Source organism: Salvelinus sp. IW2-2015, unplaced genomic scaffold (assembly GCF_002910315.2).
Source record: "Salvelinus sp. IW2-2015 unplaced genomic scaffold, ASM291031v2 Un_scaffold1439, whole genome shotgun sequence".
Classification (NCBI taxonomy): domain Eukaryota; kingdom Metazoa; phylum Chordata; class Actinopteri; order Salmoniformes; family Salmonidae; genus Salvelinus; species Salvelinus sp. IW2-2015.
Window position 1 is genome coordinate 241,845 of NW_019942909.1, and position 15,000 is coordinate 256,844.

General features: G+C 43.8%; 2 protein-coding genes across 3 annotated transcripts in view; one reads left to right on the plus strand and one right to left on the minus strand.

Moving 5' to 3' along the window:
• Window positions 1-5,209, plus strand: part of LOC111964481 (unconventional myosin-XVIIIb) — a 75,043-nt gene extending 69,834 nt beyond the window's left edge. Inside the window, 3 exon segments of the mRNA XM_070439150.1 lie at window positions 1,834-1,875; window positions 2,978-3,160; window positions 3,762-5,209. Of these exon segments, the coding sequence (XP_070295251.1) occupies window positions 1,834-1,875; window positions 2,978-3,160; window positions 3,762-4,740 (1,204 nt within the window). The 3' untranslated portion in view covers window positions 4,741-5,209.
• Window positions 5,210-6,512: 1,303 nt separating this feature from the next.
• Window positions 6,513-10,136, minus strand: LOC112070853 (nucleoplasmin-like). Of its 2 annotated transcripts, XM_024138309.2 has the most exons (11): window positions 10,081-10,136; window positions 9,868-9,928; window positions 9,682-9,764; window positions 9,343-9,459; window positions 8,652-8,745; window positions 8,300-8,427; window positions 8,027-8,052; window positions 7,888-7,924; window positions 7,675-7,713; window positions 6,874-7,376; window positions 6,513-6,658 (listed from the first exon to the last, which is right to left on the minus strand). In XM_024138309.2, exons 2-9 carry the CDS (start codon window positions 9,902-9,904, stop codon window positions 7,681-7,683), a joined length of 555 nt encoding a protein of 184 aa, XP_023994077.1. In that variant the 5' UTR covers window positions 9,905-9,928; window positions 10,081-10,136; the 3' UTR covers window positions 6,513-6,658; window positions 6,874-7,376; window positions 7,675-7,680. The 2 variants fall into 2 exon arrangements, with proteins under 2 accessions (XP_023994077.1, XP_023994078.1); XM_024138310.2 differs by lacking the exons at window positions 6,513-6,658; window positions 6,874-7,376; window positions 7,675-7,713; window positions 7,888-7,924 and having other exon boundaries at window positions 8,027-8,095.
• Between the last annotated feature and the right edge of the window lie 4,864 nt (window positions 10,137-15,000).

Below are 15,000 nucleotides of genomic sequence, written 5' to 3' on the forward strand. Positions count from 1 at the left end.
AGAGGTATGAGTGTGTTACTGTGTTTGATATGTAAAAGTGGTATGAGTGTGTTACTGTGTTTTGATGCGTAAAAGTGGTATGAGTGTGTTACTGTGTTGATGTGAAACAGTTTGTATGAGTGTTTTATGTGTTTTGATGTGTAAAATGGTATGAGTGTGTTACTGTGTTTGATGTGTAAAAGTGGTGATGTGTTACGTGGTTTGACGTGTAAGAGAGTAATGAGTGTGTTACTGTGTTTGATGTGTAAAAGTGTATGAGTGTGTTACTGTGTTTGAAATATAAGAGAGGTATGAGTGTTACTGTGTTTGATATGTAAGAGAGTATGAGTGTGTTACTGTGTATGACGTGTAAGAGAGGTATGAGTGTGTTACTGTGTTTGATTGTGTAAAAGTGGTATGAGTGTGTTACTGTGTTTGAAATATAAGAGAGGTATGAGTGTGTTACTGTGTTTGATGTGTAAGAGTGGTATGAGTGTGTTACTGTGTTTGAAATATAAGAGAGGTATGTGTGAGTTACTTGTTAGATGTGGTATGAGTGTGTTACTGTGTTTGATATGTAAAAGTGGTTATGAGTGTGTTACTGTGTTTGATGTGTAAAAGTGGTATGAGTGTGTTACTGTGTTTGATGCGTAAAAGTGGTATGAGTTGTTACTGTGTTTGATATGTAAAAGTGGTATGAGTGTGTTACTGTGTTTTGAAATATAAGAGGGTATGAGTGTGTTACTGTGGTTTGACGTGTAAGAGAGTATGAGTGTGTTACTGTGTTTGACGTGTAAGAGAGGTATGAGTGTGTTACTGTGTTTGACGTGTAAGAGAGGTATGAGTGTTACTGTGTTTGATGTGTAAGTGGTATGAGTGTGACTGTGTTTGATATGTAAAAGTGGTATGAGTGTGTTACTGTGTTTTGATGCGTAAAAGTGGTATGAGTGTGTTACTTGTGTTGATGTGTAAAAGTGGTATGAGTGTGTTACGTGTTTGATATGTAAAAGTGTATGAGTATGTTACTGTGTTTGACGTGTAAGAGAGGTATGAGTGTGTTACTGTGTTGATGTGTAAAGTGTATGAGTGTGTTACTGTGGTTTGACGTGTAAGAGAGGTATGAGTGTGTTACTGTGTTTGACGTGTAAGAGAGGTTATGAGTGTGTTACTGTGTTTGATGTGTAAAAGTGGTATGAGTGTGTTACTGTGTTTGATGCGTAAAAGTGGTATGAGTGTGTTACTGTGTTTGATGTGTAAAAGTGGTATGAGTGTGTTACTGTGTTTGATGCGTAAAAGTGGTATGAGTGTGTTACTGTGTTTGATGTGTAAAAGTGGTATGAGTATGTTACTGTGTTTGATATGTAAAAGTGGTTATGAGTGTGTTACTGTGTTTGATATGTAAAAGTGGTATGAGTATGTTACTGTGTTTGATGTGGTATGAGTGTGTGAGTTACTGTGTTTAGATGTGGTATGAGTGTGTTACTGTGTTTGATATGTAAAAGTGGTATGAGTGTGTTACTGTGTTTGATATAAAGTGGTATGAGTGTGTTATGTGTTTATGTGGTATGAGTGTGTGAGTTACTGTGTTAGATGTGGTATGAGTGTGTTACTGTGTTTGATATGTAAAGTGGTATGAGTGTGTTACTGTGTTTGATATGTAAAAGTGGTATGAGTGTGTTACTGTGTTTGATATGTAAAAGTGGTATGAGTGTGTTACTGTGTTTGATATGTAAAAGTGGTATGGTGGAGGGTTAAAGCAATGGGATGACAGGTACAGTTGTGTCCAGAAGGAAGTTACATCATCACTGCTCTGAACCCACACCCCTGACCTTTCACCCTTCTTCCTGATTCCAGTGTTTCGACGGCTGTGGAATCCTTTGCTAAGAAGAGAGACATGTAAGAACCCTGGGTCCCAGCATGTGTGTGTGCGTGCGTGCAGATGTCTATCCACGCGCCTGTGTTGGCTTGAATCTAGAGTGCTAGGTCTTGGGCTGTTTCAGTTATTAGACCAGTCTGATATCTGATATATATATGGTCCCTGGGCTGTTGGTGATGTCAACAGACAGACAGTGCATGGCTAAATGCCTGAGCTGTAGTCTGACAGCTACTCTCTGAAGAAACACCCAGTAGCTCCCTGTAGGTGGACAAGGTTGAGAGCCACAGGGCTGGAGCAGAGACACCTACACAGACACACAGCCCTATGTAAGAGATACACAGACACACAGCCCTTTGTAAGAGACACATTAATCTTTTCTCTGTTCTGAGAGTTCACCAGCTGTGATATTCTTGTGTCTTCCATAAGGCATGGAGTCCCAAGCATTGCAGTACAGAGGCCAGTTCTTCTCTCTCTCTCTCTTTCTCTCTCTCTCTCTCTCCCTCTTTCTTTCTTTATCTATCTCCTCTTCCATGATCTATTCTCATTTTATCAATCCCTCTCGCAATCTTTCCTGCTTTATCACTTCTTCCTCCCTCTTTCTCTCTCTGTTCTCTTAAACTTCTATTCCCTGACCAATTACTTTTTAATTCTTGCTCCCTCCATCTTCCTCTTCTTTCCTCTCTCTGATGGCAGATGGGAGAGGTTGTAGTCAGTTTGTTTATATACAGTACCAGTATGTGACCTGAGTACTGAGTGTGAATGTCTGACACCTCTGACTGTGTCTCCAATATGATCTGCCACCACCTGCAGTCACACAGCAGGAGAGAGAGGACACAGGGACAGGAAATGTCCTCTGAGGACACTGTGTCTGAACTGCTGTGAGCTGACCATGGCTTAGAAGTGTTGCATCTCTGGCTGTGTGGACTCATGTGTGTTCTGTCTCTTGGTATTGTGTTTGTGTGATCGCTGTCTCTCAGTGACACCATGTGTGTTCTGTCTCTTGGTATTGTGTTTGTGTGATCGCTGTCTCTCAGTGACACCATGTGTGTTCTGTCTCTTGGTACTGTGCTTGTGTGATCTTTGTCGCTCAGTGACACTGTGTGTGTTCCCGCTCTTCCTCAGCGACAGTGTGTCTAGTGTTGGTTCTCAATCTCTGGGCACAGAGGATGTTGGAGAGGGCATCCGTCATTGGCTGGGCGTTCCCCGAGGGGGGGCTAGACGGGGCTCTCCCTATGGCAGCAGTACCATCAGCAACCAGTCGGGGCGCCAGTCTGTCACCGACACCATGAGCACTTACAGCTTCCGGTGAGTTGTCAGTTCAGTTTGATTCAGTACAGTTCAACTTCAGTAGGTCAATTCAATAGCAACTGCATAGATACTAAGGCCTATCAAGCATTTAATCAGATCAAGCGTTAACCGGCGATAGCCGACACCCTCATAGCTGATGTTTTGGCGGTGTCAGAGGTGTAACTGCGTTGGAGCTGTCAAATCGGTGAGCAGCTGCTCTTGATCATTGTCAAAAAGCAACGTCCGTCCCACTCATGTTAGAAGTTCAGAAAGAGAAAGTGTAGGTTATACAGAAATAATGACCATGAAACTAAATAATGAGGACTTCCATTATCTTAATTGAGGTGTAGATTACATCTGACATTCCAGTGTTAGAACTTGTAAATAAGGCTGCATGAGATTTCTGTTAATGCGACTTCGTGCAGTCATTGGCAATGTCCACTTTAGGTATAATGCCAGGAGCCGCTTGTGGATTTCACAGCTCTAACGCAGTTTCACCTCCGACACCGCCAAAACAACCACTATGTGGATGTTGGCTAGAGCGCATCTGATTGAATAGAGCCCTAAAACTGTTTTATATTTCCAATATTTGATTATCCTTTCTCTCCCTCTCACCCAGCTCCTGTGTGGACCCAGATGAGAATGGTTTAGAACCAGGGGGTGTGGTTGGTAATGGGGGTAGTTCACATCTTGGTCGGGCCTCCTCCTCCTCTGCCCTCTCCGAGCTATTAGAGGGGCTTCGTAAGCGGCGAGGGGGAGCAGAGTCCGGGGAGGGGGATGGCAGTACTATTTCTCTCCCTATCTACCAGACCACTGGGGCCTCAACCCTCCGCCGCAGAGCCTCAGCCCTCTCCCTGGGCCCCGAAGACCTCCAGGAGCCCCGCAGCATCCTCAAACCTCCCTCCCCACTGCTGCCCCGCGCCGCCAGCCTGCGCAACATAGGCGAACCCCAGGCTTCATCAGCAGCTTCCAGGGACTCCGGAGCCAAACGCTACAACTCCTCCGATTCTCTCTCCTCCCTCCCCTCTCTCCCCCTCCTCTCCTCCCTCACTTCCCCCACTGCCCCCCGCCGTCGCCCCCCCACTATCTCCATCCCAGAGGAAGACGGTGAAGAACCAATTAGATCCCTGCGCTCACCCCAGCGCTCCCCCCAGCCAATGAGACGCAGGCTGCTGGAGAGCGTCGTCAGCGAGGGCGGTGGGGAGGGCTGTCTGGGGTCGGAACCCATGGTGTTCCAGAACCGCCGCCTCATAAGCGACGGTAACCGTGATGACGCGGCTTCTGACATTCTGCCGGCCATCCGAAGGGCCCAGTCCACCAGCAGCCTGGCCAGTTCAGTCAGAGGGGGTCGGAGGGCACTCAGCGTCCACTTTGGAGAGCTGCCCCCCTCCACACGCAGCAGGAAGGGCTCCGACTCCAGCTCCACCAGCTCAGGGTCTGGAGGGAGCTCCCAGGGAGGAGGGGTCAGGCGTAGTGGAGGTGGGGGGCCGCAGGGAGAAAGGCTGGATGCGGAGGGCAGCGAGGGGGGAGACGTTGCTTCTGTCATGAAGAAATACCTGAGGAAGAGTGAGGACCCGAGGAAGAGTGAGGTTGACTAAAAGGAGAGGAGAGAGACTGAGGTGAGATGCAGAGAGAGAGCGAGAGACACACACAAGGCAGTCAAGACTACAACATCTGAAGCATGCTAATGCCTTCCTCTCTTACATTTAAGTCATCCACAAGTCTTCTACTCTGTCCTGTCCCCAGCCTGCATGTGTGTGAGGAAGAATAAGCTGAAGCCACTCCCAGAGACCCCTATGCAAGCTGCAAGGAGCCACACTCAAGCCAAAGAGCCATTGAAGATATCTACAAACTCGTGCCAAAAAATCAATGAAGATAGTTACACGCTTAAGGTAAAGATGCGCAGAAGATATAAACACATTGAAGCCAAAGAGTCAATTAAGACATTCACACACTTGTGTGTGTATGGATTGTGCTGTTCATGGAAAAATGTGAGCCCACTGAAGATAAAATATCAGTTAGATTAGAAGCACTGTTTGTACACTAATAAAAATATTCAAATGAAAATGCTTGTGAAACTGTTCTTCCACCAGCTATACACAGCAGACTAGAGAAGACAGTTGCTGTTCAGAATGTTTCATAGGGAAATCCTGTTTTAGATTTAACACTGGGGTCTTTGTCACTAGTTCTAAGGCAGGGGACAACTGGTCCTAGAGTGTCACAGGTATTGCAGGGTTTATTCCCTAGAATCAGAACACAGGCTGGTTGTCAGACTAGTGATGTCTCTCCAGTGCAGTCAGAATAAATAAAACACTGCTTAATGGTTCAGTTGTGTTATGGGCATGAGGTAGAGGTCAAGGGAAGCATAGAGTCCAGATGTTGATTTGGGGCAGTGATGTCTCACTTGTGTCCTCCAACTCAGTTAGCCATAACCTTGCTGAGAACTTTACAGTCCAGATGGGTATTAAGGCAGCGGCCAGTGGAAGTGTTGACGCTAGAGGTGGGGGTCAAGTATAGGGGCTAGGGATTGATTTGGGATGGTGTCAGTCTGCTGTGTGCCCTGCAGACCCATCTGTTCACTGGAACTTTACAGAACACTACAGTTCAACATCAGTGAGGTAGGGACCAAGGTAATTATAGTGGTTGATTGGGACTAGGCATCAGTCCTGTGTCCCCTCTCGGTCCACAGCAATCTTAGAACTATATTTCAGATTTTAGGCATTTTGTCAGGCCAATAAGCGCTGGTGGTTGATTTGGGAGGTGTCCGTCTACAGTAGATGTCCTCCGGTACCATCTGTTCCTCAGTATCTTAAACTCAGCTGGAGTTTACGCCCCCAATCAGTGCTGTAGTTGAACCAGATTATACAGTCTAAATTGAACCCATCTAATCTGCATAAAGTAGGGCACAGCCAGGGTGAACTAGACTCTGCTACAAGAGGGCAGGCTGTTCATGCAATATCTATACTGTATAACACCATCCTAGATTTCAACCACTAAGAATATAGTTTGTAGATGGTGAGGAACCAATTGTACACCAATTCCATTCATACTGAACAAAAATTAATGCAACAATTTAAGATTTGTCTGAGTTAGATTTCCTAAGGTACGGGCGGCAGGTAGCCTAGTGGTTAGAGCGTTGGACTGGTGTCAAGATCGAATCTCTGAGCTGACGAGGTAAAAATCTGTCGTTCTGCCCCTGAACAATGCAGTTAACACACTTTTCCTAGGCCGTCATTGTAATTAAGAATTTATTTATAATCAGTCAAATTAACTAATCTATTGATTTCACATGACTGGGCAGGGGTGCAGCCATGGTTGGGTAAGGCCCAGCCAATCAGAATTTGTTTTTCTCCCCACAAAAAGGGCTTTATTACAGAAAGAAATCCTCAGCGCCCTCCCACAGTTGAAGCCAGATGGAGGTCCTGGGCTGGTGTAGTTACATGTGGTCTGCGGTTGGACGTCCTGGCCAAGATATGTCTGCGAATTGACTTGGTGCGGTCTGAAACTACAAGTCATCTAGTAAAAACCATAGAAATGACAAAACAGAAAATTAACATTGACAGGTCAAGAAATCAGCCTCTGACTAAACAATCAGGACAAGTTCTTCCAGTTTAAAACTATTTAAGTCGTTCCAATCCGATGGCACAGAGTACATAAGCCTTTTTACCAATTTCAGTTCAGACATTTGGAACAGTTAGCAGGATGAAGTCCTGCGAACTAAGAGTACCCACCACATTAACAGCTCTGGACATTCCTGCAGTCAGCGTGCCAATTGAACACTCCCTCAACTGGAGAGGGAGTCCCCAGCACAAGACGCCTCTGTAATGATCATGCCATTTAATCATCTTGATATGCCACACCTGTCAGGTGGATTATTATCTTGGCAAAGGAGAAATGCTCCCTGACATGGACAAACAAATTGGTACACAGAATAAGCTTTGTGCGTATGTAACATTCCTGGGATTTTTTTTTTATTTCAGCTCATGAAACAAAGGACCACTTAACATGTTACATTTATATTTTGTTCAGTGTAGTTTAATATACACTGATTAGTACCACAAGGACAAAACTATGCCTTTCAAATGATTTACAAAGCACTGACAACATGTACAGGATAAACAGCCTTAGATTAAATAGTTTGATCCATGCAAGAATGACCAGGTAGATAGAAACCCAACAGTTGATTGACAGAACCTTGGCCAAACAGAACTGCAACAGGCCCATGGGGCCACACCTGAAACACATTAACTGGTTTAGTCATTCAGTACAGGCAATCTGCAAATTCAGCGGTCATGTCACACTACACCTTTCAGGTGTCAAGGGGTTCTTTTAGTCCTTTTCCCCTAATGGTTGTTAGTAATCCGGGGGAGGTTAACCCCAAGTCAGTGTTAGACTTCATATGCCATTTAACTAACACTTCATCCAACGCGACCTAGTCATGCATGACATACAACCCCATGAATGGCTATGCGCTAACAAAAGATAGAGGATTACTCAGGGCTTAGCATTACTGCCCTGAGGTAATCACTTACCCTGGATCACTTTCCCCTGCCTCTTCCTCTACCCTTTCCCTGAAACACAGAAAGCCATTTTAAGCCAGACCAGCCATGATTCCAACAGGAGGCCAGAAGATTGTCTGCGTCCCAAATGGCACTACACAGGGAACAATTTGTGACGAAGCCAGAGCCTCATGGACCAGGAAAGTGAATCAGGGTATAATATTTAAGGCAGAGTAAATAAAACACCTTTTTAGGAGGGTTTTTCTCATCATCTGATGCAGGTCTGGAAGGAGAGGAGAGGAGTTGGTGGTAAGTGAACAGCAACAATTACATTTCAGTAAATCACATAAATGGATTTGACAAAGCATTTAGTAATATCACTTACTCATCTGCTTCCTCTGGCTTCTTTCTCTGGAAGACAGGAAGAACATTAGCCTGGTCCCAGATCTGTGTGCTTTACCAAAACCATCTCATTGTTAAGCAAAGTTTGGATTTAACTGACAAGGAGTAAGAATAACTTATGTAGATTAGAGCAAACTAGGATCTGTGTGTGGCTGGATTTCGTAGTTGTCCTTATGCATGTTGAAAATGTGAAAACTGACCTATACAATAATTCAGAAATCAACATGTTGGAGTTTGATATAAAACAGGTCCTTACTTTGCCTGCAACATTTGCATTCTTGGCAGTTGCTTTCTTAACAGGCTTCACAGGAGACTCAATATCTTCCTCCTCCTCTTCCTCCATCTCCTCATCACCACTATCCATTCCTGAGAAGTCATCCTCCACTGCGAAGCAACAGGAGTTAAATGACAGTGTGACATTAGAAAGGCCATTAGTTTATGGATGTCCAACCTTTATCATTATGCAATATTCTGTTCCAACATCTCCAATTCCACTGACCAGCTGCTCCTCAGGACTTTGATTAGCTGAATGACATTACAGTAAGGCTAGGGCCACTTCTTTTTTACAGTTAACCACCATCATCCCTGCTCCCTAAACCCCTACTTACAGGCCACGTGTTCCCCACAGATGTAGACCGGTCCAGTGCCACTCCTCAGCTGGAAGGTTACAGGAGGGTGCAGGTCTATCCCGGACAGATTGACCTGGAGAGATCAATACACAGAATCATGACAATCAGTGCTGCTAACTGACAGAACTGGGAACCCAGCTAGGATAGGCCTATAACCACTGGTGAGTATTTCCCCAGGCCCATTCCTCAACATTAGCTGATTTGGGTTAACCTTCCTTAGCCAGGTAGGTCTAGGTCATTGGTAAGACTACTTCAAACCAGGCTGGTTGGCCTAGGCCTACAGTTCTCTTGTATTGAGGCAGAGTTCAGTTCTGATAACTGGTCACAGGATTTACTAGCAATATTGAGTTGCCACATGTCCTGTACAACAACTGCAATACTTCCACAGGGCGCTGAAATTCACACTTTAAATACACAGAATACAACAAAACTATCATTGTGTTCCTCAACGCAGATGTGCCAATTTAATTGGTCAGGGCTATCCAGGATCAGCAGCTGTACAGGACAAACGTAGATACAGGTAATTGTTTAATTGATATTTTACCAGAATCAACTAATGGTGACTCCGTTGCTAGCAAATCCCACAACAATTTATCAAAACTCACCTCTGCATCAATAGAGAACGCCAAGTAGTCAGGCTGTCACATTAGAACACATTGGGACAACTTGCCGTGGGCATGCCGTTGGCGTGCAGGGTCGCCATGGGTATGCCCTTGCCGTTATCTGGTTCTCCGGTAATCAACGCCACGATGTTGAACTCTTCTTTGGCACCTGCACCCAGACACATCTGCCAGGGACAAGTCAGGCACTTGAAAACGCACTACTGATGTTATTAAAATTGCGTTCCAGATTGTCTTACGGCAGTCATGCTACCCAAATTAATATTTCAAATGTCATCACGTGATCGTAATATTCTGACCTGTGCAGTACAGCTGCAATAAAGATGACCCGTCAGTCCACTTTGGTTGTAAAATATCAAATATTCTCCAAGGGGAGTACAATGACTTACAGTTTTCAGTGCGAGTTGATGTTGGTGGTTTGTGTCATCTGTTTTGAATGTTTCCTCTCTCTTTGACTCACGGAGTTCACAACCTACAAAACACAGAATAAAGATATGCCTACAGATTTAGTCCAGCTGTTACGGAATCTACATTTTTTGGGCACTACGGGAACAGTTTCTAGCCAAACAACCTACCCCACAGTGTAGACAGTGGCTTTTCCAGTTTATTCATGTTTCACAAATTTGAGATCAGGTTCTGGGAAAAACACAAGGGATGTATCAGCACATTGAATGTACAACTATTGGAGTAAATGGAAGGGAAAAGTAGCTATATTTTAGTGTTTTAGGCCTATATTATCAAAACCAAGGAATATCGGCATCAAAGGCTAGATTTGTTAAAATGCTTACCGAAGAACTGGAACTTCAGACTGGTCCTGAATAGATGGAGAAAGTAAAAAAAAAACTGAATTGACACAACTGGACTATAAAGAAGATGGAAAGACAGGTGATGCCAATTAAGCGGCCAGCGCTGCATCTGATTGGTTCGTTAATGAAAGGCGTGACCCATTCCAGAGCAGAGGTCTGGAATGGAGAAGAGTTCATGCCACTCTGGTTTCAGGTTTTTGGATGTAGTAGGATAGGAGTTGTGAGGGACTGCGTGTAGGCTACTGTGTAATGTAGGCTTTTACAGAAGTAGTGAGTGACTGTGTAGTGTACTATGTAGGCTACTGTGTAATGTAGGCTTTTACAGAAGNAGTAGTGAGTGACTGTGTAGTGTACTATGTAGGCTACTGTGTAATGTAGGCTTTTACAGAAGTAGTGAGTGACTGTGTAGTGTACTATGTAGGCTTAGTAAGTGTGGTGTAGTGAGTAGGGATGAGTTTTAACGATGATGTTGTTGACAACATAGAGTGCAAGCAGTTTGTGGTTGTGTGAGAGCCTCAGTTCTTATATTCTCTTTCTCGCTCTTTGTGTGTGCGTTCTGCAGACGGCTGTGTGATATATATTTAATGCAACCCTGTGGGCTCGGATCACTGCAGTCGGTGGAGAACAGAGTGGGGAGAACATAACATGAACTGAGTGTGCGACTGCTGCAAACCCCTAGGGGGAACACACACTCTCATTTGTGCACACACTAGGGGTGTCCCCACCTAAAACAAATCTTGTTCGACTGAAAGTCGTCTGTTCTTTCAACCAATCGATTGGTCAAAATGTTAAAACGTGTATTTTTCCATATATCAGGGGGTTTTAGAAGTGGGGTACATACATTATTATTTTTTTCTCCAGTCGGATAAACACTCCAAACAGCCTACCCAACCTCTCGGAGGCGTCCGCATGGTCCTAAAGCACACCGTTGACTCGTTTTGTATCACATTCCAATGATAAAACTGGGGATGACAAATATGCAATTTCAGAATGTGGGGGCGATATGATATATAGACACACTCTATGCGTTTTACTAAAATAAACTATATATACATTGAGCTTGTCTGATGCTTTAAGCTCACTGTTTGATTAAATAAGTCACAAATGACTCAAGAGGGAGCCAGAGATCAAGATAACCAGAAGAAAAAAAACGTAACCTGTCCTGACCATCCTCCTCCCGCTCCTACTGGCTTTCGCAGATTCTGCCGTTACTCTCCTGAAGTTTCCAGTGATAGGCTACATGAGGAGTCTGCAAACTTTCTCATGTGGAATGCCATTTTTACCAATCTGCGTGCCAGTTATGGTTTTCACATGCACATTTTCATGGAACAGTTTTGTTTAATTTATTGTCATGTGGTTAATCAAAATTCTATCCCAATCTAAATGAAAATGATACAAACCTAAAAAGTTACTTCTATTGCCATCGCCAACTATGTAAAAATAGCCTAGATAAAGCCAACAAATAAAAACATTGCAGCCTAAAGGTAGACAATAATGTGATGAAAATAAATATCCTATAAATCACATTGGCTACATATGTCCTATCTGCAACAAACTTGAAACATTGTATCAACTATTAACTTGGGTCTGGCCTGAAGCTTTTTGCAACATTGTATGAAACATTCTGGGCCCTCAGAATTCCCCGCACCAGTGATCTCAGGACAGAGACAGAGACAGCTGTAGGCTATTTGCACAAGGGATAAGAATCAGGAAATCAGGTAGGCCTATTTTATGACGTTTCCACTGGATCAGAGCATGACATTTTCCCCTTTCACGCTGAGTGGTTATCGAAAGGGAGAGAGCTGGAAAGATTTTTCAAACACATTGAGGAACTATTGTCATTCTCAATGGATGTAAAAACAGACTTTGAAGGCTTGATGTTTGAGGTCTACAGGTGGTGCATTAAGCCAATCAGAAATACTACTAGATCCCCAAATGGGCACATTTATAGGGCTACATTTGTGAGTAGGCCAGGTAGCCTATTGGCCTACTTCTATGCGTAATCAGGTACGCGTCCTTACTCAACATTGACAGGATCGCTCCAAACAAAAGACAATGAATAAATTGACAAAACTCTTAAATGGACTGAAATAAACCAAAACTTGTTTCTCACAAGTGTAACATGGAATGTGCACTCTGTAAACAATGTGTCCACTCACTCCAACAATGAGAACAGTAAAAGACTGGAATAATAATATTTTGAATACATTAACAGAGATTACCGTAACCAAACAAACATTGTAGATTACAAATTATTGGAATTAACGGTACATGTACTACTGGTGATATATGTACAGTAATGGGGAATTGATAGACACTAACAATCAAATACAAACAATTCACACAATGAAGTTATGAAACAATGAATGTGCACAAACTGGTGGGACAGAGCGCATTCTGGAGAGAGATGTGCATTGTGCAACCACACTCCCCTTCTTCTTGGACTGTGCCATCCCAGAGGCCTCCGCAATGGATTCGTTTACTGAGATGGGCGCGAATAAGACCAGTGTCTCATGTGCCATCAAAAAAATATATGTATTTCCTCCTGCTCGACAAAAAAATCTTGGTCGACCAACAGCCTATCGACTAAACAATCAACCAGTCAAATAATTAGGGTCAGCCCTAAGAAAAAACACTTGCTCCCATATAGAGTACCATTTTGTCTTTGGGGAAGAGAGCAGAGTGGAAAACGATGGAAGGATGAGAGATGCATCTATATAATGAAAGAGAGAAAGGGTAGCACGACAACCATGTTCCAGGCTTACTGAAACACAGGCCTACATAACAGCTGCACATTTTACATGACAGATGAGTACAATATCTCTTCCCTTGATTACAATGCTGGCTCATACACTGACTATACAAAAGTATGCTCTTTCCATGACAGACTGACCAGGTGAAAGCTATGATCACTTATTGATGTCACTTGTTAAATCCACTTCAATCAGTGTAGATGAAGGGGAGGAGACAGATTAAAGAAGGATTTTTAAGCCTTGAGACAATTGAGACATGGATTGTGTAGGTGTTCCATTCACAGGGTGAATGGGCAAGACAAAAATGTAAGAGCCTTTGAACGAGGTATGGTAGTAGGTGCCAGGTGCACCGGTTTGTGTCAAGAACTGCAACGGTGCTGGGTTTCCCGTGTGTATCAAGAATGGTCACCCACCCAAAGGACATCCAGCCAACTTGACACAACTGTGGGAAGCGTTTGAGTCAACATGGGCCAGCATCCCTGTGGAATACTTTCAACACCTGTAGAGTTCATGCCTCCAACGAATTGAGGCTGTTCTAAGGGCAAATATACTCAGTGTATTTCTCCCATGCTATTCAGACATAAATACAGTCCTTCAGTAATTAGCCATCCAGTCTGATTTGATATAGAATATACATTTCAGGATGATGTGGAAGGTTTCAGATGATTATGGAGCTGATTGTGTCCCTGATGACTGGTTGGTTGACCGTTGAATTTGACCATTTTAATGACAGCAATGTATTGACTGAAAACTAATGAAACTGGTGAGTGTGAGAGGCTTAGGCTGAAATCACTGTAATGTTAATGTGAGATACAGAGCCATAGAATTACAGTAGACTTAATAAAATGACCTGTCCACAGATTGGTGTGTGTTGGTACACCAATGGAAATGACCATTGCTGCAGGTGTAGAACACTCAACTGAACCTATAGAGAAAAGTCAACCACGTGGAGTGACTAAGTCCCAACGCTAATTATGTTGGAATACATGAAAACTAACCATGGTCTCTGTATGATAGAAACCTTCAAAAATAAGTTCAAGAGGTCTAAACCAATTACACTTATTAGTGTTTGTGTATGTTTGCATGCGCACGTAAGAGAAAGCGTGAGTGTGTGTGTGAGTTAACTTATGTGAGCTTATCTGTTGAAAGTTACCTTTCTCTACCACACATACTGTACACACAGTCATAAACCTAGACACACACACACAAACATACACACATAAACATACCACGTACACATAAACATACACACACACACATAAACATACACACATAAACATACCACGTACACATAAACATACACACACACACATAAACATACAAGCACACACAAACATAGACACACATACATACACACAGCTGAAATGGTACAGTACTACTGTATGAGATGGTAAGACTGTGTGGGTCTGTGATCGTCACTGAGCTCACCTCACTGCAGAGGCTTATCCCCCACCCCTCTCTTCCCCGTACACACACGTGCCTCAAAAGCACATCTCTCCTCTTTGATGCCTTCCTCCTCACTAACCGAGGATAGAGTGAGTGAGAAGGGAGATGAAGAGAGGGAGGCAGGAAGAGAGAGAGAGAGACGGGGAGATAATGAAAGTGGGGAGAGGGAGGTGGAGACAGACAAAAGCAAAGTAATGGTGGGTGGGGAAAAGCCAGGAGGTGAGTACTGAGAGATCTCCCAATAATACTGATCCTATCTTCTCTCATTTTTTACATTTTACATTTTAGTCATTTAGCAGACGCTCTTATCCAGAGCGACTTACAGTAGAGTGCATACATTTTTATTACATTTTTACATACTGAGACAAGGATATCCCTACCGGCCAAGAGCAGACGCTCTTATCCAGAGCGACTTACAGTAGAGTGCATACATTTTATAAAAATTATTATTATTTTTTTTTATTTTTTTTTTACATACTGAGACAAGGATATCCCTACCGGCCAAACCCTCCCTAACCCGGACGACGCTATGCCACTTGTGCATCGCCCCACGGATCTCCCGGTTGCGGCCAGCTGTGACAGAGCCTGGGCGCGAACCCAGCCCAGCCTGGGCGCGAACCCAGAGACTCTGGTGGCGCAGCTAGCACTGCGATGCAGTGCCCTAGACCACTGCGCCACCCGGGAGAGCTCTCCATAGCTCTAT